The 26,923-nt window shown below is 43.4% G+C and overlaps 1 protein-coding gene across 1 annotated transcript in view; it reads right to left on the bottom strand.

Moving 5' to 3' along the window:
* The window catches only part of ano1a (anoctamin 1, calcium activated chloride channel a), a 168,541-nt gene extending 142,773 nt beyond the window's left edge, over positions 1-25,768 (bottom strand). Inside the window, exons 1-2 of the mRNA XM_080517682.1 lie at positions 25,662-25,768; positions 13,689-13,816 (exon numbers count right to left, since the gene is read on the bottom strand). Coding sequence (XP_080373808.1) covers positions 13,689-13,772 — 84 coding nt within the window. The 5' untranslated portion in view covers positions 13,773-13,816; positions 25,662-25,768. The remainder of the gene's footprint in view (positions 1-13,688; positions 13,817-25,661) is intronic.
* Between the last annotated feature and the right edge of the window lie 1,155 nt (positions 25,769-26,923).

The following is a 26,923-nucleotide window of genomic DNA, read 5'->3' as shown; positions in this document are numbered from 1 at the left end:
GGTGCTAACTACAGGAGAAGACACCAGCTTCCCTCCAGCAGGACAACAACTGAACTCCTTCAAGGAAGTGGGAACAACAACTGGGCTTTACCTGAGATTAGTTAAACCTGATGCTATGATAGAACTGTTTAACTTTATGAAGATGTGTTGGTTCTGTTACAGTGATTGAGTTCTATAGATAATGATATTAGGAGCAGTTATCAACCTGTAAACCAACGTTAGCTCTGCCACAGACACAGGGTCTGCATGCTAATCTTTGCTTTACTAACTAGTTAACTCACAATCCTACACATATCACATCAAAGTGTGTGTGTGTGTGTGTGTGTGTGTGTGTGTGTGTGTGTGTGTGTGTGTGTGTGTGTGTGTGTGTGTGTGTGTGTGTGTGTGTGTGTGAGCATTGTAATATGGCCTGCAGCTGAATTTTGTTGCACCAGCCTGCAAACACGCATGTAAGTGAGATCTGGATGTCTAGAAAACACACTTTCTCTCATCCACACATGCATTCATGCACGCACGCACGCACACACACACATGCACACACACACACACACACACACACACACACACACACACACACACACACACACACACACACACACACACACACACACACACACACACACACACGACATTAGAATACATCCCACAACACCGAATGTCACAGCCGGGGCTGGGAGCCTGTTTATAAGCAAAGTGAGTACAGAAAGCAGAACCTGAATGAGAGTCAGTCTGACCAGCTGTTTTAGGGTTGGATCAGCTTCACTCTCTGGATTTACCCTCTCACATTTCTGTAACTTCATTGTGACCAATGGCAAATGAAAGTAAAGCCATGTCACTGGGAGGTCCTCCAGCAGCTCGCTGAACGCCCACCTCTGACCCTGCTGTGTGGGAATGTACGTATGATGCATTCAAAGCAGCTGCTTTCTTTCATAATGTTTGCACATTGATAAAAAGACAATTACTCAGCACTACAGAAGATCAGACAGAGCCGCAGTCAACCTCAAAGCCATAAACTGGAGATTCACTCCATGGTCAACATTAACACGGGAAGAAGTTGGCTTTTCCTCTTTGTGTGCATGTGTGTGTGGCGCTAAACCCTGACTAGTTTCAGCAAGGAGCTTGTTGTTAGTTTTAATTTAAACTATTTTCAACAGTGACTGTGTTTGATGGTGTTATCTTATTTAAAAGTTAAATATATTGAGTGTCTCTGGACTAATATTATTTGGTAAACAAAAGAGGAAAACATTGTTTGTTCAAGGTTGTGGTTGCAGGTTCGATGACAATATATCAACTTGACACCATGACAACTTGACACCATGACAATATATCAACTTGACACCATGACAACTTGACACCATGACAATATATCAACTTGACACCATGACAACTTGACACCATGACAATATATCAACTTGACACCATGACAATATATCAACTTGACACCATGACAACATGGCAACTTGACAACATGACAACTTGACACCATGACAATATATCAACTTGACACCATGACAATATATCAACTTGACACCATGACAACTTGACACCATGACAACATGGCAACTTGACAACATGACAACTTGACACCATGACAACATGACAACTTCACACCATGACAGTATATCAACTTGACAACATGACAATATATCAACTTGACACCATGACAACTTGACACCATGACAGTATATCAACTTGACAACATGACAATATATCAACTTGACACCATGACAACTTGACACCATGACAATATATCAACTTGACACCATGACAACTTGACACCATGACAATATATCAACTTGACACCATGACAATATATCAACTTGACACCATGACAACTTGACACCATGACAACATGGCAACTTGACAACATGACAACTTGACACCATGACAACATGACAACTTGACACCATGACAATATATCAACTTGACACCATGACAACTTGACACCTTGAAAACATGACAACTTGACACCATGACAATATATCAACTTGACACCATGACAACTTGACACCATGACAATATATCAACTTGACACCATGACAATATATCAACTTGACACCATGACAACTTGACACCTTGACAACATGACAACTTGACACCATGACAATATATCAAGTTGACACCATGACAACTTGACACCATGACAACATGGCAACTTGACAACATGACAACTTGACACCATGACAACTTGACAACTTGACACCATGACAATATATCAACTTGACACCATGACAATATATCAACTTGACACCATGACAATATATCAACTTGACACCATGACAACTTGACACCATGACAACATGGCAACTTGACAACATGACAACTTGACACCATGACAACTTGACAACTTGACACCATGACAACATGTCAACTTGACACCATGACAACTTGACACCATGACAACATGACAACTTGACAACATATCAACTTGACACCATGACAACATGATAACTTGACAACTTGACACCATGACAACTTGATACCATGACAATATATATATATACAGTGCATGTGTGTGTGGCGCTAAACCCTGACTAGTTTCAGCAAGGAGCTTGTTGTTAGTTTTAATTTAAACTATTTTCAACAGTGACTGTGTTTGATGGTGTTATCTTATTTAAAAGTTAAATATATTGAGTGTCTCTGGACTAATATTATTTGGTAAACAAAAGAGGAAAACATTGTTTGTTCAAGGTTGTGGTTGCAGGTTCGATGACAATATATCAACTTGACACCATGACAACTTGACACCATGACAATATATCAACTTGACACCATGACAATATATCAACTTGACACCATGACAACTTGACACCATGACAACATGACAACATGACAACTTGACACCATGACAGTATATCAACTTGACAACATGACAATATATCAACTTGACACCATGACAACTTGACACCATGACAATATATCAACTTGACACCATGACAATATATCAACTTGACACCATGACAACTTGACACCATGACAACATGGCAACTTGACAATATGACAACTTGACACCATGACAACATGACAACTTGACACCATGACAATATATCAACTTGACACCATGACAACTTGACACCTTGACAACATGACAACTTGACACCATGACAATATATCAACTTGAGACCATGACAACTTGACACCATGACAATATATCAACTTGACACCATGACAACTTGACACCTTGACAACATGACAACTTGACACCATGACAATATATCAACTTGACACCATGACAACTTGACACCATGACAACATGGCAACTTGACAACATGACAACTTGACACCATGACAACATGACAACTTGACACCATGACAATATATCAACTTGACACCATGACAACTTGACACCTTGACAACATGACAACTTGACACCATGACAATATATCAACTTGAGACCATGACAACTTGACACCATGACAATATATCAACTTGACACCATGACAACTTGACACCTTGACAACATGACAACTTGACACCATGACAATATATCAACTTGACACCATGACAACATGGCAACTTGACAACATGACAACTTGACACCATGACAACATGGCAACTTGACAACATGACAACTTGACACCATGACAACTTGACACCATGACAACATGGCAACTTGACAACATGACAACTTGACACCATGACAATATATCAACTTGACACCATGACAACTTGACACCTTGACAACATGACAACTTGACACCATGACAATATATCAACTTGACACCATGACAACTTGACACCATGACAATATATCAACTTGACAGCATGACAACTTGTAACCTTGACAACATGACAACTTGACACCATGACAATATATCAACTTGACACCATGACAACTTGACACCATGACAACATGGCAACTTGACAACATGACAACTTGACACCATGACAACTTGACAACTTGACACCATGACAATATATCAACTTGACACCATGACAACTTGACACCATGACAACATGTCAACTTGACACCATGACAACTTGACACCATGACAACATGACAACTTGACAACATATCAACTTGACACCATGACAACATGATAACTTGACAACATGACAACTTGACACCATGACAATATATCAACTTGACACCTTGACAACATGACAACTTGACACCATGACAATATATCAACTTGACACCATGACAACTTGACACCATGACAACATGGCAACTTGACACCATGACAATATATCAACTTGACACCATGACAACTTGACACCATGACAACATGACAACTTGACACCATGACAATATATCAACTTGACACCATGACAACTTGACACCATGACAACATGGCAACTTGACACCATGACAACTTGACACCATGACAACATGGCAACTTGACAACATGACAACTTGACACCATGACAACATGTCAACTTGACACCATGACAACTTGACACCATGACAACATGACAACTTGACAACATATCAACTTGACACCATGACAACATGATAACTTGACAACATATCAACTTGACACCATGACAACATGACAACTTGACAACATATCAACTTGACACCATGACAACATGATAACTTGACAACATGACAACTTGACACCATGACAATATATCAACTTGACACCATGACAACATGACAACTTGACACCATGACAACATGATAACTTGACACCATGACAACATGATAACTTGACAACATGACAACTTGACATCATGACAATATATCAACTTGACAACATGACAACTTGACAACATGACAATATATCAACTTGACAACATGACAACTTGACACCATGACAATATATCAACTTGACAACATGACAACTTGATACCATGACAACATATCAACTTGACAACATGACAACTTGATACCATGACAATATATCAACTTGACAACATGACAACTTGATACCATGACAACATATCAACTTGACACCATGACAACATGTCAACTTGACACCATATCAACTTGACACCATGACAACATGATAACTTGACAACTTGACACCATGACAACTTGATACCATGACAACATGTAAACTTGACACCAGGAAAACATATCAATTTGACACCATGACAACATGACAACTTGACAACATGACAACTTGACACCATGACAACATGACAACTTGACACCATGACAATATATCAACTTGACACCATGACAACATGATAACTTGACAACATGACAACTTGACACCATGACAATATATCAACTTGACACCATGACAACTTGACACCTTGACAACATGACAACTTGACACCATGACAATATATCAACTTGACACCATGACAACTTGACACCATGACAACATGGCAACTTGACAACATGACAACTTGACACCATGACAACTTGACAACTTGACACCATGACAATATATCAACTTGACACCATGACAACTTGACACCATGACAACATGTCAACTTGACACCATGACAACTTGACACCATGACAACATGACAACTTGACAACATATCAACTTGACACCATGACAACATGATAACTTGACAACATGACAACTTGACACCATGACAATATATCAACTTGACACCTTGACAACATGACAACTTGACACCATGACAATATATCAACTTGACACCATGACAACTTGACACCATGACAACATGGCAACTTGACACCATGACAATATATCAACTTGACACCATGACAACTTGACACCATGACAACATGACAACTTGACACCATGACAATATATCAACTTGACACCATGACAACTTGACACCATGACAACATGGCAACTTGACACCATGACAACTTGACACCATGACAACATGGCAACTTGACAACATGACAACTTGACACCATGACAACATGTCAACTTGACACCATGACAACTTGACACCATGACAACATGACAACTTGACAACATATCAACTTGACACCATGACAACATGATAACTTGACAACATGACAACTTGACACCATGACAATATATCAACTTGACACCATGACAACATGACAACTTGACACCATGACAACATATCAACTTGACACCATGACAACATGATAACTTGACAACATGACAACTTGACATCATGACAATATATCAACTTGACAACATGACAACTTGACAACATGACAATATATCAACTTGACAACATGACAACTTGACACCATGACAATATATCAACTTGACAACATGACAACTTGATACCATGACAACATATCAACTTGACAACATGACAACTTGATACCATGACAATATATCAACTTGACAATATGACAACTTGATACCATGACAACATATCAACTTGACACCATGACAATATATCAACTTGACACCATGACAACTTGACACCATGACAACATGGCAACTTGACAACATGACAACTTGACACCATGACAACATGACAACTTGACACCATGACAATATATCAACTTGACACCATGACAACTTGACACCTTGAAAACATGACAACTTGACACCATGACAATATATCAACTTGACACCATGACAACTTGACACCATGACAATATATCAACTTGACACCATGACAATATATCAACTTGACACCATGACAACTTGACACCTTGACAACATGACAACTTGACACCATGACAATATATCAAGTTGACACCATGACAACTTGACACCATGACAACATGGCAACTTGACAACATGACAACTTGACACCATGACAACTTGACAACTTGACACCATGACAATATATCAACTTGACACCATGACAATATATCAACTTGACACCATGACAATATATCAACTTGACACCATGACAACTTGACACCATGACAACATGGCAACTTGACAACATGACAACTTGACACCATGACAACTTGACAACTTGACACCATGACAACATGTCAACTTGACACCATGACAACTTGACACCATGACAACATGACAACTTGACAACATATCAACTTGACACCATGACAACATGATAACTTGACAACTTGACACCATGACAACTTGATACCATGACAATATATATATATACAGTGCATGTGTGTGTGGCGCTAAACCCTGACTAGTTTCAGCAAGGAGCTTGTTGTTAGTTTTAATTTAAACTATTTTCAACAGTGACTGTGTTTGATGGTGTTATCTTATTTAAAAGTTAAATATATTGAGTGTCTCTGGACTAATATTATTTGGTAAACAAAAGAGGAAAACATTGTTTGTTCAAGGTTGTGGTTGCAGGTTCGATGACAATATATCAACTTGACACCATGACAACTTGACACCATGACAATATATCAACTTGACACCATGACAATATATCAACTTGACACCATGACAACTTGACACCATGACAACATGACAACATGACAACTTGACACCATGACAGTATATCAACTTGACAACATGACAATATATCAACTTGACACCATGACAACTTGACACCATGACAATATATCAACTTGACACCATGACAATATATCAACTTGACACCATGACAACTTGACACCATGACAACATGGCAACTTGACAATATGACAACTTGACACCATGACAACATGACAACTTGACACCATGACAATATATCAACTTGACACCATGACAACTTGACACCTTGACAACATGACAACTTGACACCATGACAATATATCAACTTGAGACCATGACAACTTGACACCATGACAATATATCAACTTGACACCATGACAACTTGACACCTTGACAACATGACAACTTGACACCATGACAATATATCAACTTGACACCATGACAACTTGACACCATGACAACATGGCAACTTGACAACATGACAACTTGACACCATGACAACATGACAACTTGACACCATGACAATATATCAACTTGACACCATGACAACTTGACACCTTGACAACATGACAACTTGACACCATGACAATATATCAACTTGAGACCATGACAACTTGACACCATGACAATATATCAACTTGACACCATGACAACTTGACACCTTGACAACATGACAACTTGACACCATGACAATATATCAACTTGACACCATGACAACATGGCAACTTGACAACATGACAACTTGACACCATGACAACATGGCAACTTGACAACATGACAACTTGACACCATGACAACTTGACACCATGACAACATGGCAACTTGACAACATGACAACTTGACACCATGACAATATATCAACTTGACACCATGACAACTTGACACCTTGACAACATGACAACTTGACACCATGACAATATATCAACTTGACACCATGACAACTTGACACCATGACAATATATCAACTTGACAGCATGACAACTTGTAACCTTGACAACATGACAACTTGACACCATGACAATATATCAACTTGACACCATGACAACTTGACACCATGACAACATGGCAACTTGACAACATGACAACTTGACACCATGACAACTTGACAACTTGACACCATGACAATATATCAACTTGACACCATGACAACTTGACACCATGACAACATGTCAACTTGACACCATGACAACTTGACACCATGACAACATGACAACTTGACAACATATCAACTTGACACCATGACAACATGATAACTTGACAACATGACAACTTGACACCATGACAATATATCAACTTGACACCTTGACAACATGACAACTTGACACCATGACAATATATCAACTTGACACCATGACAACTTGACACCATGACAACATGGCAACTTGACACCATGACAATATATCAACTTGACACCATGACAACTTGACACCATGACAACATGACAACTTGACACCATGACAATATATCAACTTGACACCATGACAACTTGACACCATGACAACATGGCAACTTGACACCATGACAACTTGACACCATGACAACATGGCAACTTGACAACATGACAACTTGACACCATGACAACATGTCAACTTGACACCATGACAACTTGACACCATGACAACATGACAACTTGACAACATATCAACTTGACACCATGACAACATGATAACTTGACAACATATCAACTTGACACCATGACAACATGACAACTTGACAACATATCAACTTGACACCATGACAACATGATAACTTGACAACATGACAACTTGACACCATGACAATATATCAACTTGACACCATGACAACATGACAACTTGACACCATGACAACATGATAACTTGACACCATGACAACATGATAACTTGACAACATGACAACTTGACATCATGACAATATATCAACTTGACAACATGACAACTTGACAACATGACAATATATCAACTTGACAACATGACAACTTGACACCATGACAATATATCAACTTGACAACATGACAACTTGATACCATGACAACATATCAACTTGACAACATGACAACTTGATACCATGACAATATATCAACTTGACAACATGACAACTTGATACCATGACAACATATCAACTTGACACCATGACAACATGTCAACTTGACACCATATCAACTTGACACCATGACAACATGATAACTTGACAACTTGACACCATGACAACTTGATACCATGACAACATGTAAACTTGACACCAGGAAAACATATCAATTTGACACCATGACAACATGACAACTTGACAACATGACAACTTGACACCATGACAACATGACAACTTGACACCATGACAATATATCAACTTGACACCATGACAACATGATAACTTGACAACATGACAACTTGACACCATGACAATATATCAACTTGACACCATGACAACTTGACACCTTGACAACATGACAACTTGACACCATGACAATATATCAACTTGACACCATGACAACTTGACACCATGACAACATGGCAACTTGACAACATGACAACTTGACACCATGACAACTTGACAACTTGACACCATGACAATATATCAACTTGACACCATGACAACTTGACACCATGACAACATGTCAACTTGACACCATGACAACTTGACACCATGACAACATGACAACTTGACAACATATCAACTTGACACCATGACAACATGATAACTTGACAACATGACAACTTGACACCATGACAATATATCAACTTGACACCTTGACAACATGACAACTTGACACCATGACAATATATCAACTTGACACCATGACAACTTGACACCATGACAACATGGCAACTTGACACCATGACAATATATCAACTTGACACCATGACAACTTGACACCATGACAACATGACAACTTGACACCATGACAATATATCAACTTGACACCATGACAACTTGACACCATGACAACATGGCAACTTGACACCATGACAACTTGACACCATGACAACATGGCAACTTGACAACATGACAACTTGACACCATGACAACATGTCAACTTGACACCATGACAACTTGACACCATGACAACATGACAACTTGACAACATATCAACTTGACACCATGACAACATGATAACTTGACAACATGACAACTTGACACCATGACAATATATCAACTTGACACCATGACAACATGACAACTTGACACCATGACAACATATCAACTTGACACCATGACAACATGATAACTTGACAACATGACAACTTGACATCATGACAATATATCAACTTGACAACATGACAACTTGACAACATGACAATATATCAACTTGACAACATGACAACTTGACACCATGACAATATATCAACTTGACAACATGACAACTTGATACCATGACAACATATCAACTTGACAACATGACAACTTGATACCATGACAATATATCAACTTGACAATATGACAACTTGATACCATGACAACATATCAACTTGACACCATGACAACATGTCAACTTGACACCATATCAACTTGACACCATGACAACATGATAACTTGACAACTTGACACCATGACAACTTGATACCATGACAACATGTCAACTTGACACCATGACAACATATCAATTTGACACCATGACAACATGACAACTTGACAACATGACAACTTGACACCATGACATGTCAACTTGACACCATGACAACATATCAATTTGACACCATGACAACATGACAACTTGACACCATGACAACATATCAATTTGACACCATGACAACATGACAACTTGACACCATAACAACTTGACACCATGACAACATGTCAACTTGACACCATGACAACATATCAATTTGACAACATGACAACATGACAACATATCAACTTGACACCATGACAACATGTCAACTTGACACCATATCAACTTGACACCATGACAACATGATAACTTGACAACATGACAACTTGACACCATGACAACTTGATACCATGACAACATGTCAACTTGACACCATGACAACATATCAATTTGACACCATGACAACATGACAACTTGACAACATATCAACTTGACACCATGACAACATGATAACTTGACAACATGACAACTTGACACCATGACAATATATCAACTTGACACCATGACAATATATCAACTTGACACCATGACAACATGATAACTTGACAACATGACAACTTGACATCATGACAATATATCAACTTGACAACATGACAACATGACAACATGACAACTTGACACCATGACAACATGTCAACTTGACACCATGACAACTTGACACCATGACAACATGACAACTTGACACCATGACAATATATCAACTTGACACCATGACAACTTGACACCATGACAACATGGCAACTTGACAACATGACAACTTGACATCATGACAATATATCAACTTGACAACATGACAACTTGATACCATGACAATATATCAACTTGACACCATGACAACTTGACACCATGACAACATGACAACTTGACAACATATCAACTTGACACCATGACAACATAATAACTTGACAACATGACAACTTGACACCATGACAATATATCAACTTGACACCATGACAACATGACAACTTGACACCATGACAACATATCAACTTGACACCATGACAACATGATAACTTGACAACATGACAACTTGACATCATGACAATATATCAACTTGACAACATGACAACTTGACAACATGACAATATATCAACTTGACAACATGACAACTTGATACCATGACAATATATCAACTTGACAACATGACAACTTGATACCATGACAATATATCAACTTGACAACATGACAACTTGATACCATGACAACATATCAACTTGACACCATGACAACATGTCAACTTGACACCATATCAACTTGACACCATGACAACATGATAACTTGACAACTTGACACCATGACAACTTGATACCATGACAACATGTCAACTTGACACCATGACAACATATCAATTTGACACCATGACAACATGACAACTTGACAACATGACAACTTGACACCATGACATGTCAACTTGACACCATGACAACATGTCAATTTGACACCATGACAACATGACAACTTGACACCATGACAACATATCAATTTGACACCATGACAACATGACAACTTGACACCATAACAACTTGACACCATGACAACATGATAACTTGACAACATGACAACTTGACACCATGACAACTTGATACCATGACAACATGTCAACTTGACACCATGACAACATGACAACTTGACACCATGACAACATGACAACTTGACAACATGTCAACTTGACACCATGACAACATATCAATTTGACACCATGACAACATGACAACTTGACACCATGACAACATATCAATTTGACACCATGACAACATGACAACTTGACAACATGTCAACTTGACACCATGACAACATATCAATTTGACAACATGACAACATGACAACTTGATACCATGACAATATATCAACTTGACAACATGACAACTTGATACCATGACAACATATCAACTTGACACCATGACAACATGTCAACTTGACACCACATCAACTTGACACCATGACAACATGATGACTTGACAACATGACAACTTGACACCATGACAACTTGACACCATGACAACATGACAACTTGACACCATGACAACATGACAACTTGACAACATGTCAACTTGACACCATGACAACTTGATACCATGACAACATGTCAACTTGACACCATGACAACATGTCAACTTGACACCATGACAACTTGACAACATGACAACTTGACACCATGACAACATGTCAACTTGACACCATGACAACATATCAACTTGACACCATGACAACTTGACAACATGACAACTTGACACCATGACAACATGTCAACTTGACACCATGACAACATATCAACTTGACACCATGACAACTTGACACCATGACAACATATCAATTTGACACCATGACAACATGACAACATGACAACTTGACACCATGACAACATGTCAACTTGACAACTTGACACCATGACAACATGACAAATTAAATTGATAACATGACAACTTGATAACATGACAACATGATACCTTGACAACATGACACTTTGACAAGGCAACCTTGACAACATGACAACTCAACTACATGACAACATGACAACTTCACAACATGACAACTTGATGACTTGACAACATGACATCTTGACAACATGGCAACTTAAAATGACAAAGTGACAAATCGACGACATGACAACTTAACAACATGACAACTTAACATGACAACTTAACAACATGACAACTCGACAACATAACAACTCAACAACATAACAACTTGACAACATGACAATTTAGCAACATGACAACTCGACAACATGACAACTTAACAACATGACAACTTGTCATGAGTCTCTGAATCTGATCACACACACACACACACACACACACACACACACACACACACACACACACACACACACACACACACACACACACACACTGGCTGGCTCTTACGATGGCCTCATTGTTTGCGGGGGTCTTGCTGTGGTTCTGGTCCTGGCCCAGGACAGGAACTGGCAGGTAGTCGGCTCTCCTCATGTCAGTCTGGTCCTGGTGATCCCGGGGGGAGGGCGGAGGAGAACCTGGGGCACAAACAGTTGTTCAGCGAGTCTCTCTGATCCTCCCGTCACTGTCACATGACCTGTGGTGAGTCTGAGTAAAGTTACTGCTCTAATGTCTGTATTGTAAAGTGCAATACAAATCAAATGTATCATTATTAATTAATATTTTATCATCATCACCAACACCTTCATTATTATTATTATTATTATTATTATCTGTCCCACCCCAGGAAGTTGCAGTCTGAAACGCTTAACTTTCTAAACCTTCCTAAACATGTCCTTGTCTGAGTCACCCTCTGAGGGGCCCTCAGTGAGGACCGTCAGTGGACCCTCAGTGGAAAGACCCTCAAAGAGAAGACCCTCAGTGGACCCTCGGTGAGACGACCCTCAGTGGACCCCTGGTGAGAGGACCCTCAGTGAGAGGACCCTCAGTGAAAGGACTCTCGAAGAGAAGACCCTCAGTGAAAGGACTCTCGAAGAGAAGACCCTCAGTGGACCCCTGGTGAGAGGGCCCAGTGTGTTCTGTTGAGTGGAAAATGGGTCCAAATGGCTCTTTGAGTGTTTAAGGTTGCCAACCCCTGGTCTAGCTGGTCTCGCTGGTTCAGTCGGTCCAGTCAATCTATTTGTTTTATTCAGTCCAGTCGGTCCAGTTGGTCCAGTCAGTCCAGTTGGTCCAGTCAGTCCAGTTGTCTATCTGGTCCAGTCTGCTCTGGTTAATTGCTCCTTGTCCAGAAGCTGGCTGCGCTGTGGACCCAGGCCCTCAACACTCCACTCTCTTCCATGGAATGCCCATAGTTCTGGTTAAGATCCTTCTTTCACGTGCGACTTCATGTATCGGTCTGTCCCTGTGACACCATCTTTCCAGGTTCGACCTATGTTCCAGGTCCAGGTCCTTGCTGTGTTTCCAGGGTGTGGGCATTTGTCTGAGTCTGTTAACGCCCGTTTTAAGGTTGAGGATTTTCCATGTGCACATCAGCTTCACTGACTGCAGCATAGCTCGGTTGGTAGAACGTTCGTCTCCCAATCAGAAATCAGCGAAAAGGTGCAATATAAGTGAAGTCCATTTATCATTTACTTCTTCTTGGAAGATCTGCTCTTGGTTCAGAAAGTCATCAAACACTGAGGTGAATCCCTTCTTGTGGTTTGGTCTGATCGTTGCTGCTGAAACTGAGGCAAACTGAGAGTGGAAAGTGTCACCGTCCATCACAGGGTGAGAAGCTGTGGCTGATCCTTCTGAAGGCTCAAAGCTTTTCAGATGTTACAGCAAGTTGTAATTGCAAAGGAAACAGTAATGGGAGCAGAAGGGGAAAGTTTGGATGGTGTGATTTGGTCTGTTTCAGCTTCGTGGGCTAGTTGACTGATCAACATGTGTTGACAATATAATCCATGATCAATTTCAATGTTTAAGGAGATGATTTTGATGATGTCTTAGTGTTCAAGTTTTGGTCTTTCAATAACAAAAAAAATCACATGAGGGGAGCCAGTGTATTTAATGCTTCGGTAACACTTAATAACTATCCGTTATAAGTAGTTAATAAACCATTAATAGCCATTTGTTAATGAGTTATACATTGCTTGTTGAATATTTGCTAACAGTTTATTAAGGATTTATAACTGTGCCTTAGATTGGCTATAGATAATTTACAAGCATTTAGTTAACAATTTATAAATTACATGTTAACTGTATGTTAATGATTTATAACTATACATTATAAAGTAGTAATAAATCATGAATAAGCCATTAGTAAACTACTTACTAATGACTAGTTAAGTGTCAGTTAATACTTTATATACATTATTAGGACGTTATTCTAAAGTTGCCACTATTCCTCATTTACTAACAGTTAGTAAATGAGGAATAGTTGCAACTTTAGAATAACGTCCTAATAATGTATACTTTCTACTACTTTCTATTGATTTGATAGAATCCAGAGTTTCCAGAGGGTCCAGAGAAGCATGAGGGTCCAGAGGGTCCAGAGGGTCTAGAAAGACCAGAGAGTTCAAAGGGTCGAGAGCAGGGATCTCAAACCCAGATCCTGGAGGTCCACAGCCCCACATGTTTTCCATGTCTCCCTGCTTCCACAAAGCTGATTGCAATGAGTGGCTCACTACATGGCTTTGTGCTAAATGTGGTGATGAACCATCAGGCCATTCAACCTTGTTGAAGCAGGAAGACATGGAAAACATGCAGGGCTGTGGCCCTCCAGGATATGAGTTTGAGACCTCAGGTAAAGAGGGTCCAGAGGGTCTAGAGCCCTCTAGACCAGTGGTGTCCAAACTCAGTCCTGGAGGGCCGGTATCCTGCACATTTTAGTTCTCTCCCTGCTTCAGCATGCCTGAATCCAATGATGATGTCATCACCAAGGTTGTGAAAAAACCCAATAACGGGCCCCTCATTGCAATCAGGTGTGCTGAGCAACTGTGAGAGAGCGAAACCCTGAAGGACGCCGGCCCTCCAGAACCGAGTTTGGGCACCTTGGTCTTGAGGGTTCAGATGGTTCAGAAGGTCCAGAGGGTCTGGGTTCAGAGGGTCAAGAGAATCCAGATGGTCTAGAGCTGGGGTCCTCACTTGAGGCCTTGAGGGCCAGTGTCCTGCATGTTTTAGGTTTCCCCCAGTTGCAACGCACCTGAATGCAATATGTGGCTCGTTTCGTGGCTTTTTAACAAGCTTGATGATGACATCAACATCAAATTGAGGTCTGCTGAAGCTGGGAGAGAGCTCAAATGTGCAGGACCACAGCCCTCGAGGCCCGGAATTGAGGGCCCCTGGTCTAGATGGTCTGGAGGGTCCAGAGCCTGGTGTTTTGGTTCCGGCCCACAGGAAGTCTTTTGTTCCTGTTTGAAGACAGTTCCTGTTCCTTCATTCAGCTTCAATATGACACAGCAGTTGCGGATGAGAGAATGAAATGGAGGAACAGGAGGTTCAGTTTAAAAACTGCCGGTTAGATGAGTGGATAAAATATGATATACAGTATATGATTGTGTCCCCTTAATGCTGACATGGAGCCATCAGCTGAGGAGACAGTTAGTTCTACTGTCACAGTTGAAATGTCAGACATGTGATATCAAACACAGGAAAGTCCACAACCACCTCACCTGAAGAAACCTTCCTCAATCTCACTCCCCTGAAGAACACTTCCTCCATCCCCCTCTCCTGAAGAAACCTTCCTCAATCTCACTCCCCTGAAGAACACTTCCTCCATCCCCCTCTCCTGAAGAACACTTCCTCCACCCCCCTCTCCTGAAGAACACTTCCTCCACCCCCCTCTCCTGAAGAACACTTCCTCCATCCCCCTCCCCTGAAGAACACTTCCTCCATCCCCCTCACCTGAAGAAACCTTCCTCAATCTCACTCCCCTGAAGAACACTTCCTCCATCCCCCTCTCCTGAAGAACACTTCCTCCATCCCCCTCTCCTGAAGAACACTTCCTCCATCCCCCTCTCCTGAAGAACACTTCCTCCATCCCCCTCTCCTGAAGAACACTTCCTCCACCCCCCTCTCCTGAAGAACACTTCCTCCATCCCCCTCCCCTGAAGAACACTTCCTCCACCCCCCTCTCCTGAAGAACACTTCCTCCATCCCCCTCCCCTGAAGAACACTTCCTCCATCCCCCTCACCTGAAGAAACCTTCCTCAATCTCACTCCCCTGAAGAACACTTCCTCCATCCCCCTCTCCTGAAGAACACTTCCTCCATCCCCCTCTCCTGAAGAACACTTCCTCCATCCCCCTCCCCTGAAGAACACTTCCTTCACCCCCCTCTCCTGAAAAACACTTCCTCCACCCTCCTCTCCCGAAGAACACTTCCTCCATCCCCCTCTCCTGAAGAACACTTCCTCCCTCTCCTGAAGAACACTTCCTCCATCCCCCTCTCCTGAAGAACACTTACTCCATCCCCCTCTCCTGAAGAACACTTCCTCCCTCTCCCTCTCCTGAAGAACACTTCCTCCATCCCCCTCTCCTGAAGAACACTTCCTCCATCCCCCTCCCCTGAAGAACACTTCCTCCACCCCCCTCTCCTGAAAAACACTTCCTCCACCCCCCTCTCCCGAAGAACACTTCCTCCATCCCCCTCTCCTGAAGAACACTTCCTCCCTCTCCTGAAGAACACTTCCTCCATCCCCCTCTCCTGAAGAACACTTCCTCCACCCCCCTCTCCTGAAGAACACTTCCTCCATCCCCCTCTCCTGAAGAACACTTCCTCCATCCCCCTCCCCTGAAGAACACTTCCTCCACCCCCCTTTCCTGAAAAACACTTCCTCCACCCCCCTCTCCCGAAGAACACTTCCTCCATCCCCCTCTCCTGAAGAACACTTCCTCCCTCTCCTGAAGAACACTTCCTCCATCCCCCTCTCCTGAAGAACACTTACTCCATCCCCTCTCCTGAAGAACACTTCCTCCCTCTCCCTCTCCTGAAGAACACTTCCTCCATCCCCCTCTCCTGAAGAACACTTCCTCCATCCCCCTCTCCTGAAGAACACTTCCTCCATCCCCCTCTCCTGAAGAACACTTCCTCCACCCCCCTCTCCTGAAGAACACTTCCTCCATCCCCCTCTCCTGAAGAACACTTCCTCCATCCCCCTCTCCTGAAGAACACTTCCTCCATCCCCCTCTCCTGAAGAACACTTCCTCCCTCTCCCTCTCCTGAAGAACACTTCCTCCATCCCCCTCTCCTGAAGAACACTTCCTCCATCTCCCTCACCTGAAGAACACTTCCTCCACCCCCTCTCCTGAAGAACACTTCCTCCATCCCCCTCTCCTGAAGAACACTTCCTCATCCCTCTCTCCTGAAAAACACTTCCTCCATCCCCCTCTCCTGAAGAACACTTCCTCCACCCCCCTCTCCTGAAGAACACTTCCTCCCTCTCCCTCTCCCGAAGAACACTTCCTCCACCCCCCTCTCCCGAAGAACACTTCCTCCATCCCCCTCTCCTGAAGAACACTTCCTCCCTCTCCTGAAGAACACTTCCTCCATCCCCCTCTCCTGAAGAACACTTACTCCATCCCCTCTCCTGAAGAACACTTCCTCCCTCTCCCTCTCCTGAAGAACACTTCCTCCATCCCCCTCTCCTGAAGAACACTTCCTCCATCCCCCTCTCCTGAAGAACACTTCCTCCATCCCCCTCTCCTGAAGAACACTTCCTCCACCCCCCTCTCCTGAAGAACACTTCCTCCATCCCCCTCTCCTGAAGAACACTTCCTCCATCCCCCTCTCCTGAAGAACACTTCCTCCATCCCCCTCTCCTGAAGAACACTTCCTCCCTCTCCCTCTCCTGAAGAACACTTCCTCCATCCCCCTCTCCTGAAGAACACTTCCTCCATCTCCCTCACCTGAAGAACACTTCCTCCACCCCCTCTCCTGAAGAACACTTCCTCCATCCCCCTCTCCTGAAGAACACTTCCTCATCCCTCTCTCCTGAAAAACACTTCCTCCATCCCCCTCTCCTGAAGAACACTTCCTCCACCCCCCTCTCCTGAAGAACACTTCCTCCCTCTCCCTCTCCCGAAGAACACTTCCTCCACCCCCCTCTCCTGAAGAACACTTCCTCCATCCCCCTCCCCTGAAGAACACTTCCTCCATCCCCCTCTCCTGAAGAACACTTCCTCCATCCCCCTCTCCTGAAGAACACTTCCTCCATCCCCCTCCCCTGAAGAACACTTCCTCCATCCCCCTCTCCTGAAGAACACTTCCTCATCCCTCTCTCCTGAAAAACACTTCCTCCATCCCCCTCTCCTGAAGAACACTTCCTCCACCCCCCTCTCCTGAAGAACACTTCCTCCCTCTCCCTCTCCTGAAGAACACTTCCTCCACCCCCCTCTCCTGAAGAACACTTCCTCCCTCCCCCTCTCCTGAAGAACACTTCCTCCATCCCCCTCTCCTGAAGAACACTTCCTCCATCCCCCTCCCTTGAAACCCCCCCCAAACAGAACCCCCCCCCACCCCGCTGAAGAGCACTTCCTCTGTCCACTACCCCTGAAGAACACTCCAACTGCCCATAGAGCACTTCCACCTGCCCCCCTTGAAGAACACTTGTCATTTCCAAAGAGCACTTCCTCTGTCCCCCTCCCATGAAAAGCACTTCCTCCTTCCCCCCAGAAGAACACTTCCTCCAACCCCCCCAAAGAGCACTTCCTCCTTCCCCCCAGAAGAACACTTCCTCCAACCCCCCCAAAGAGCACTTCCTCCTTCCCCCCAGAAGAACACTTCCTCCAACCCCCCCAAAGAGCACTTCGTCCTGTACCCCATAAAGAAGACCCCTCCCCCAACACCAAAGAGGGCTTCCTCTGTCCCCCTCCCCTGAAGAGCACTTTCTCTTTCCCTCCAGAAGATCAATTCTTCCACCCCCCGAAGAGTACTTCCTCCATCACCCTCATCATCACCACCCCCACCCTCCCACATCTCCACCCCAATCCCCAAAGAGGACCCCCCCAGCCCCCCAGCACCCACAAAGAACACTTCCTACACCCCCCCCCCCCACACCCCCGAAGAGCACTTCCTCCCTCTTCTGATTTTCCATTTCATGACCTTAAAGCTTGTTGTCATGTTTCTGTGACCAGTTAATGAGACCGTTTCAGTCAGTTGACGATACTCTGCTTTATATCAACAGCAAACAGTTGTATTGTTGGTATATGATACACAGTGATAGACACAGGCAGACACACACAGAGACAGACAGACAGACAGACAGACGGGCAGATGGGCAGACTAACGGACGGGCGGGTGGCCAGACGGAAAGATAGACAGAGGCACCCATCAGGTTTCATCTCCATCACAAAGCCATCACAAAGTAGATTTACAGTGAAACACTGTAAATCTACTTTTACCTGCACAATTCTTCAACTTGTCTGAACATCAGTTTGCTCAAAATACAGTGCTGTTTGTAGTGAACAGACATCCAGTGATACACACTCACACACAAACAAACGCACACGCACACGCACACGCACACGCACACAGACACGCACACAGACACAGACACAGACACAGACACAGACACAGACACAGACACGCACACGCACACGCACACGCACACGCACACACACACGCACACACATACACACACACACACACACACACACACACACACACACACAGCTATACTGTGCTACATTGAGCTGCATTTCTAATATTTTAATTCTCCACACACATTAATAAATGATGGCAATATGAGAAGAAATAACAACAGAATCAACACGATAACTTTGACAGCAACTCAACTAAGAGAACTGTGTTTTTAGTTCTCATCTTAAGCATTCAGAATGTTATTCAATGTAGAAATCCTGGAGAAAAGCTGCATCCCGAGAATCAACAGGGTTCCCTTTATCAGTCTGCAGAGAAACACTGTTGAACCGTCATCTTCTTCACCTTTATATCCTTTATATTCCAATTTGTTTACAAAATGTTCTTCTCGCTGCTGCTCAGAGGAACTGAAGAAGCATTTCCACATTTCATGTGCCTAATGCAAAACGATCACTTGTGTCAGGGTCAGTTAAATACAATGGCAGCTGTTTTTAGTGGCTGTTTCATGTAGGGCTGCAAATAACATTTATTTTAATAATCGATTAATCAGTCGATTATTTTTTCAATTAATCGATGAATCGGTTCAAATAAAAACGTTTAAAATTGTAGGGCCAGTTGATATTGAATGAACCAAACATCAAATATGTTGTGATTATTTAAAAGCACTGAGCCAATACAAATATATATATGATATATCTACATATATACACATGTACACAAGATGTATACAAGATAATTATTAAATAAAATTTGAATTACTTCCGGGACCACATACAGTCCAATTTCATGGTTCTGGTCCACTCGGACCATACACTCTGGTCCGAGTGGACCAGACTGGTAAAATATTGCTTTAATAACCTTTAAAATTTACACTTCAAAGTTTTTCTTTGTTGTGGTCACAGTGTATGTAATGAAATTGTCTATATTTTTGGAAGATCAACCAGTGGTATTGAGCGGTACAGAGCAGTAAGGTAAAGCATAATCAGAGCCAAATCTGGTGCGTTTCTTCCACAAAACGTAGATTATAATGTAGGTGGGGGTTTGAGCTCCTCAGATATGAGATATTGCAACAGTAATCTCAGCCGGGGTGGCAGACCTTATGAATCCTCTGTTGTTGTTTACATTCTCCGCTTGGCACTGGTTGTTTTGTTTTGTCTCCCAGCATCTGAGTGTACTCTAGCGGCTAGCCGGTTAGCTCGAGCTCGACATCTCCCCTCCTCGGAGCGCACTCCGGTGGTGAGCCGGTTCACTCGAGTGCTGCGTCGCAATTTAGATGTTACAAAGAGAGCGAATGCAGGCTGAGTAATGCATAAATCGATCGCGCAACACAACGAATCGAAAATTAAATTCATTGCCAACACTTTTAATAATTTAATTAAATTTTAATTTTAGCGATTTATTGTTGCAGCCCTAGTTTCATGAGATATTTATGGTTTTTTCCACATAAACTATAGAATGTGTAATTATTTGGAGGTTTGTATTGTGGCCCCCCACATCCTGAACAATGACCCACTGATACCAACGTCTGAGCCAACTGTGGCTCATGAACAAGCAGCTCAGTAAAGCTCTGTGAAGTCAGTGAAGTCAGTGAAGGTCAGTGAAGGTCAGTGAAGGTCAGTGAAGGTCAGTGAAGCTCTGTAAAGTTCAGTGCATCTCTGTAAAATTCCGTTAAGCTCTGTGAAGCTCTGTGAAGCTCAGTGAATCTCTGTGAAGCTCAGTGAAGCTCTGTGAAGCTCAGTGAAGCTCAGTGAAGCTCAGTGAAGCTCTGTGAAGCTCTGTGAAGCTCAGTGAAGCTCAGTGAATCTCTGTGAAGCTCTGTGAAGCTCTGTGAAGCTCTGTGAAGCTCAGTGAAGCTCAGTGAATCTCTGTTGCTCCCTGTTAAAACTGACCAAAAGCCAGCCTGGCCTTGCTTGTCATAAATAGCTAAGATAAGCCTCGGAGGTGGAAGGCCGCTGACATGCAATGGGGGTTGAATGCGACTCTTTGTTTGTGTGAAGCTCACCGGTAAGACAACAGCCCCCCTCAAACAGCCCCCCCTCAAACAGCCCCCCTTCTGAGTTTAACCCACTAGGAGGAGGGGACTTGGAGGAGAGAGAATATAGCAGTGTGTCCGGAGCTTTTTCTCTCTCTCTCTCCTTCTGACTCTGCACTCTCTCTGCGGAAATGGTTCTAGAGCAAAATCCACTCGTGGTGCCATGCTCCAGAACCCGGGAATATTCTTGTAAGGCCTGCATTTCTTCTATCTTTTGTAATAAACTCCTGTGTTAATCCCTTCTCAAGGTTTGTAGGTCTTTAACTCACTGTTCAGTCCTGTCTCCTTACATGGGGAGCTGACTTGTCCCTTCCCAGAGACAGGCTCTCTAAAACAAGACGGACATCCCTGTGATGTGGAGTGAGTCCACACAGAGCAGAAGTAATAGCTCTTGTTAACACCCTGACTCCAGCAACACACCTGAGTTTACACCTGATGTTCAGACACTGTTACATGGATGCTGCCTGTTTTTTTTGTCCTTCTAAGTTTCTCCATGTGGTTTCACTGGGGCTTATAAATATTGGAGTTATGACACTGATGGGATCTGGTGTAATTGAGATGTTTATAACTTAAAAATACAATTTTGTAGCTCTGAGGAAAAAAAAACATTCTGTATATTCATTTTAAATGCATATTACTTTCTACATTATAGCTGATAATAAATTGATGGAAGCAATGTGAGCCAAAAGAAGCTGAAAAACTGACTGAGGGATTTGAACCCAGGAGCATGTATGTCAGGTGAACGACCAGAGGAGCTGTGCTGGTGGAGAACCGCTGGTCCACACAGTCTGTGAGGCTTCGGTGCATCTCTCCGTGCGGGATTCAACAGTGTGTGAGAAACATGCACCGCCCGTCTTACCACTAACATCGGGCTCATCCGGGCGGTCACGGGCTTGTCCGCGCTCCTCCGGGTGATCACAGTGACTGACGCGCTCCTCCGGGCGGTCACGGGCTTGCCCGCGCTCCTCCGGGCGGTCACGGGCTTGCCCGCGCTCCTCCGGGCGGTCACGGGCTCCTCCACGCTCCTCTGCGGGCTCCCCGTGTGGCTTCATCGGATGGAGGCTGTGCAGCATCTCTGCTTCGGTTGTGTTGCGCGGACGCGGTGGAAGCACGGCCGCTACGGTCTCATCGTGGAGAGCACCTTGAGTCGAAAACAGCCGAACGCGTCTCCCGAAGGCGCGTGGAGACACTCCAGGTGTCAGTGGGTCTGTTCGGGACTACATCACGGTCAGAGTAAGAGGATCGCGGCGGTCCTCGGTGTGTTTGAATCAGATGATGCTCTCGAACTGGTAACGGAGAGACGCTCCATCAAACCCTGCAAAATCACCAAGTACCATGCTGCGTTCATTTCCCACGGGAAAAATGGCAAGCGGTTTCCTGTTTATATTCCCACCTCATCTTGGATTTGTAGCCGTTTAAATCTGGTCCTCCCAGAAACTCGTTTGGATTACAAGTGGTTGTGTGCGATTAGAAAATGTAACCTGATTGATTAATTACTTAGTTTAATTTAACCAGATTATGATCGTATTTGATTTCAAATCCAAGGGATTTTAGTGGACGAACGAATCAATAAATTGACTTCCAGATGTTTACACAACAAAGCCCTCTTCATTCAGTTTATCCAGCTTCTACTGCTATTATTCATGTTTGCTGCCTGCTTTCAGTTTGTCTATTTGTCCATCAACTTTACAGGTGGCGCTTGTAAACATGGTTATTTCCCACAAGACATGAATGCAGCAATGCTCTCAAGCTCCAGCATCACTTCACCGGCTGATGCCGCCTACACACACACACACACACACACACACACACACACACACACACACACACACACACACACACACACACACACACACACACACACACACACACACACACACACACACACACACACACACTGTGCTGTGCTCAGTCCAAATCAACACGTCCCATCGGCTGAACTCTCGTCCTGATGCCCCAAAGTAAAAGTGACAAGAGCACATGTTGCATTAAGTGATCAGCTCCACCTCCTCCTCCTCTTCATTCCTCTCCTCCTCCACCCCCCCCCCTACCCACCTTCTCCTCCTCCTGAGGCTGAGGGTGGAGACACCACCAGGCTCAACAAAGTTAGAACCTATAAGTAATGCAGTGTTGCACCATCACTGCTGAGCTTGGAAGTAATGACATTTCACTTAATATGACTTCTCTAACTTTACTTCAGCTTCTATGTGGAGCTGTGTCAAAGGTTTACCCAGGGATTAACAAAGTACTTTTTTATTATAATTCCTCCTCCACCACCTCTTCCTCCTCCACCACTTCCCTCTCCACCTCTCCCTCCTCCACCTCTCCCTCCTCCTCCTCCACCTCTTCCTCCTCCACCTCTTCCTCCTCCACCTCTCCCTCCTCCTCCTCCACCTCTTCCTCCTCCACCACTTCCCTCTCCACCTCTCCCTCCTCCATCTCTTCCTCCTCCTTCTCACCTTACCATATGTTTGCTGGACTGACAAGATGAAATGCTTCACGCATTATCTTTTACACATCAATCTATCCACAACGATTGCTCGGATTTAAAGAAGGTGACCAAGCGGATTATCCAACACAAGAGGAAACCCCTTCAGAAGAATGCACCTCAGGACATTTACGACATTTTGAGAATCTCCCAGCAGCACTCCACTCCTCGCTGTGAGGAAGAGTCATTCAAACGACGACGGTGAAACATGAGAATCACATGGAGTCACAAAGGAAAGGCGCTTCAGTCACAGGGAAATGAAAAGAAACTAGTTAACAGGCTGCTCAGTCAGCTGAACAAAGAGTGGAGGAGACGTGGACACTCACCTTGTCTCCACGATGTGGTGGAGTCTGGAAGGTGGAGGCAGGCGCTGGCCAGGTAACGCTCCACTCACCTGTGCGCTGTCGGGAGGAAGAGGAAGTGGCTGTGCTGTGCTCAGGTGAAGAATCTCCTCCCACACAGCTGCCTCAGAGACGTGGAGTCGTGGATAGGTTATGCAATGTGACAGTCTACTGCGTGATGGTGCTGGAAGCTTCGAGAGGTGTGGCACAGAGTGAAGCAGGACCCTGTTGCCCCGCTGACAGGTCACTGCTTTAATACCTGTTTCCTATAAAGGTTCCCACTCATTCAGTGGGATTCCAGCAGACAGGGAGTCTCCAGATACGAGACAAACATTCTCTAGCAGGCATGTGACAACTTGCACCACAGACTGCAAAGCAGCCATTCCAGTCACACCTTCACCTCTCAACTCCTCCCAAATTCTTCCAGCTCTCCGAGAGGAGCGACAGGTTGCTTCACACCGTCTGACTCGGGAGGTGGTGAAAGATGTCAGACACTGAGCGCGTCCTTACCCACATTTCCATGTTCAAAATGCTCGGACATACAGGCTGACATCAGAGCACCAACTTGTTTCTGTCCGTCTCATGAGAAATATCCAGCATTCACATACTAGCTGGTGATCTGGTGAGACAGCCTTACACTGTTTGGATTGTGATACAGGTGTGTGGTGTCGCGGTAGGTCAGGTAAGGCAATACAGCATGCAGACACAGGAAGTTAGTATGAGCATTGTCAAAAGCTTTCACATCCTGTTACCACCTAAGATATTCATTGGCCTTTATTAAGGTTCAGTTTCTTCACCTAATGCAGATGTCTAATAAAGAGAGAGCTTGTCCTCTATGCTCAGTTGCAATAATTACTTGGGTGTAAACAGTTGTGAAACTGGTAGTTTTTACTTACATGTTGTTTAAAGCCCCTCCATTAAAATTTCAGGATCATTCTATTCTATTCTATTCTATTCTATTCTATTCTATTCTATTATTAGATGCATTAAAGGGCACCCTGACCCCAAAGTGTCTTCACTTCGCCCTTGGGGAGCCTTGTTGTTCAAGAGCATCAGAACAGTCACAGTCAGACAGCCAGGTCTGGCACCATGTGACCACAACTCATTTCTCATTACTTCCTTTTCCTCCAGGACTCAGGTCTCATGATCACCTGCCCCCCTTGCACATGGTTTTAACTATTAGTTGGTAAGAAAAACCATAATCCTCAGCAGCTGAAGAATCTTGAAACTGATTCTACCTGCTAATG

This window comes from Blennius ocellaris, assembly GCF_963422515.1.
Source record: "Blennius ocellaris genome assembly, chromosome: 1".
NCBI classification, from domain to species: Eukaryota; Metazoa; Chordata; class Actinopteri; order Blenniiformes; family Blenniidae; genus Blennius; species Blennius ocellaris.
Note: the sequence above shows the minus strand (reverse complement) of the source record. Positions and strands in the feature narration are given on the sequence as shown.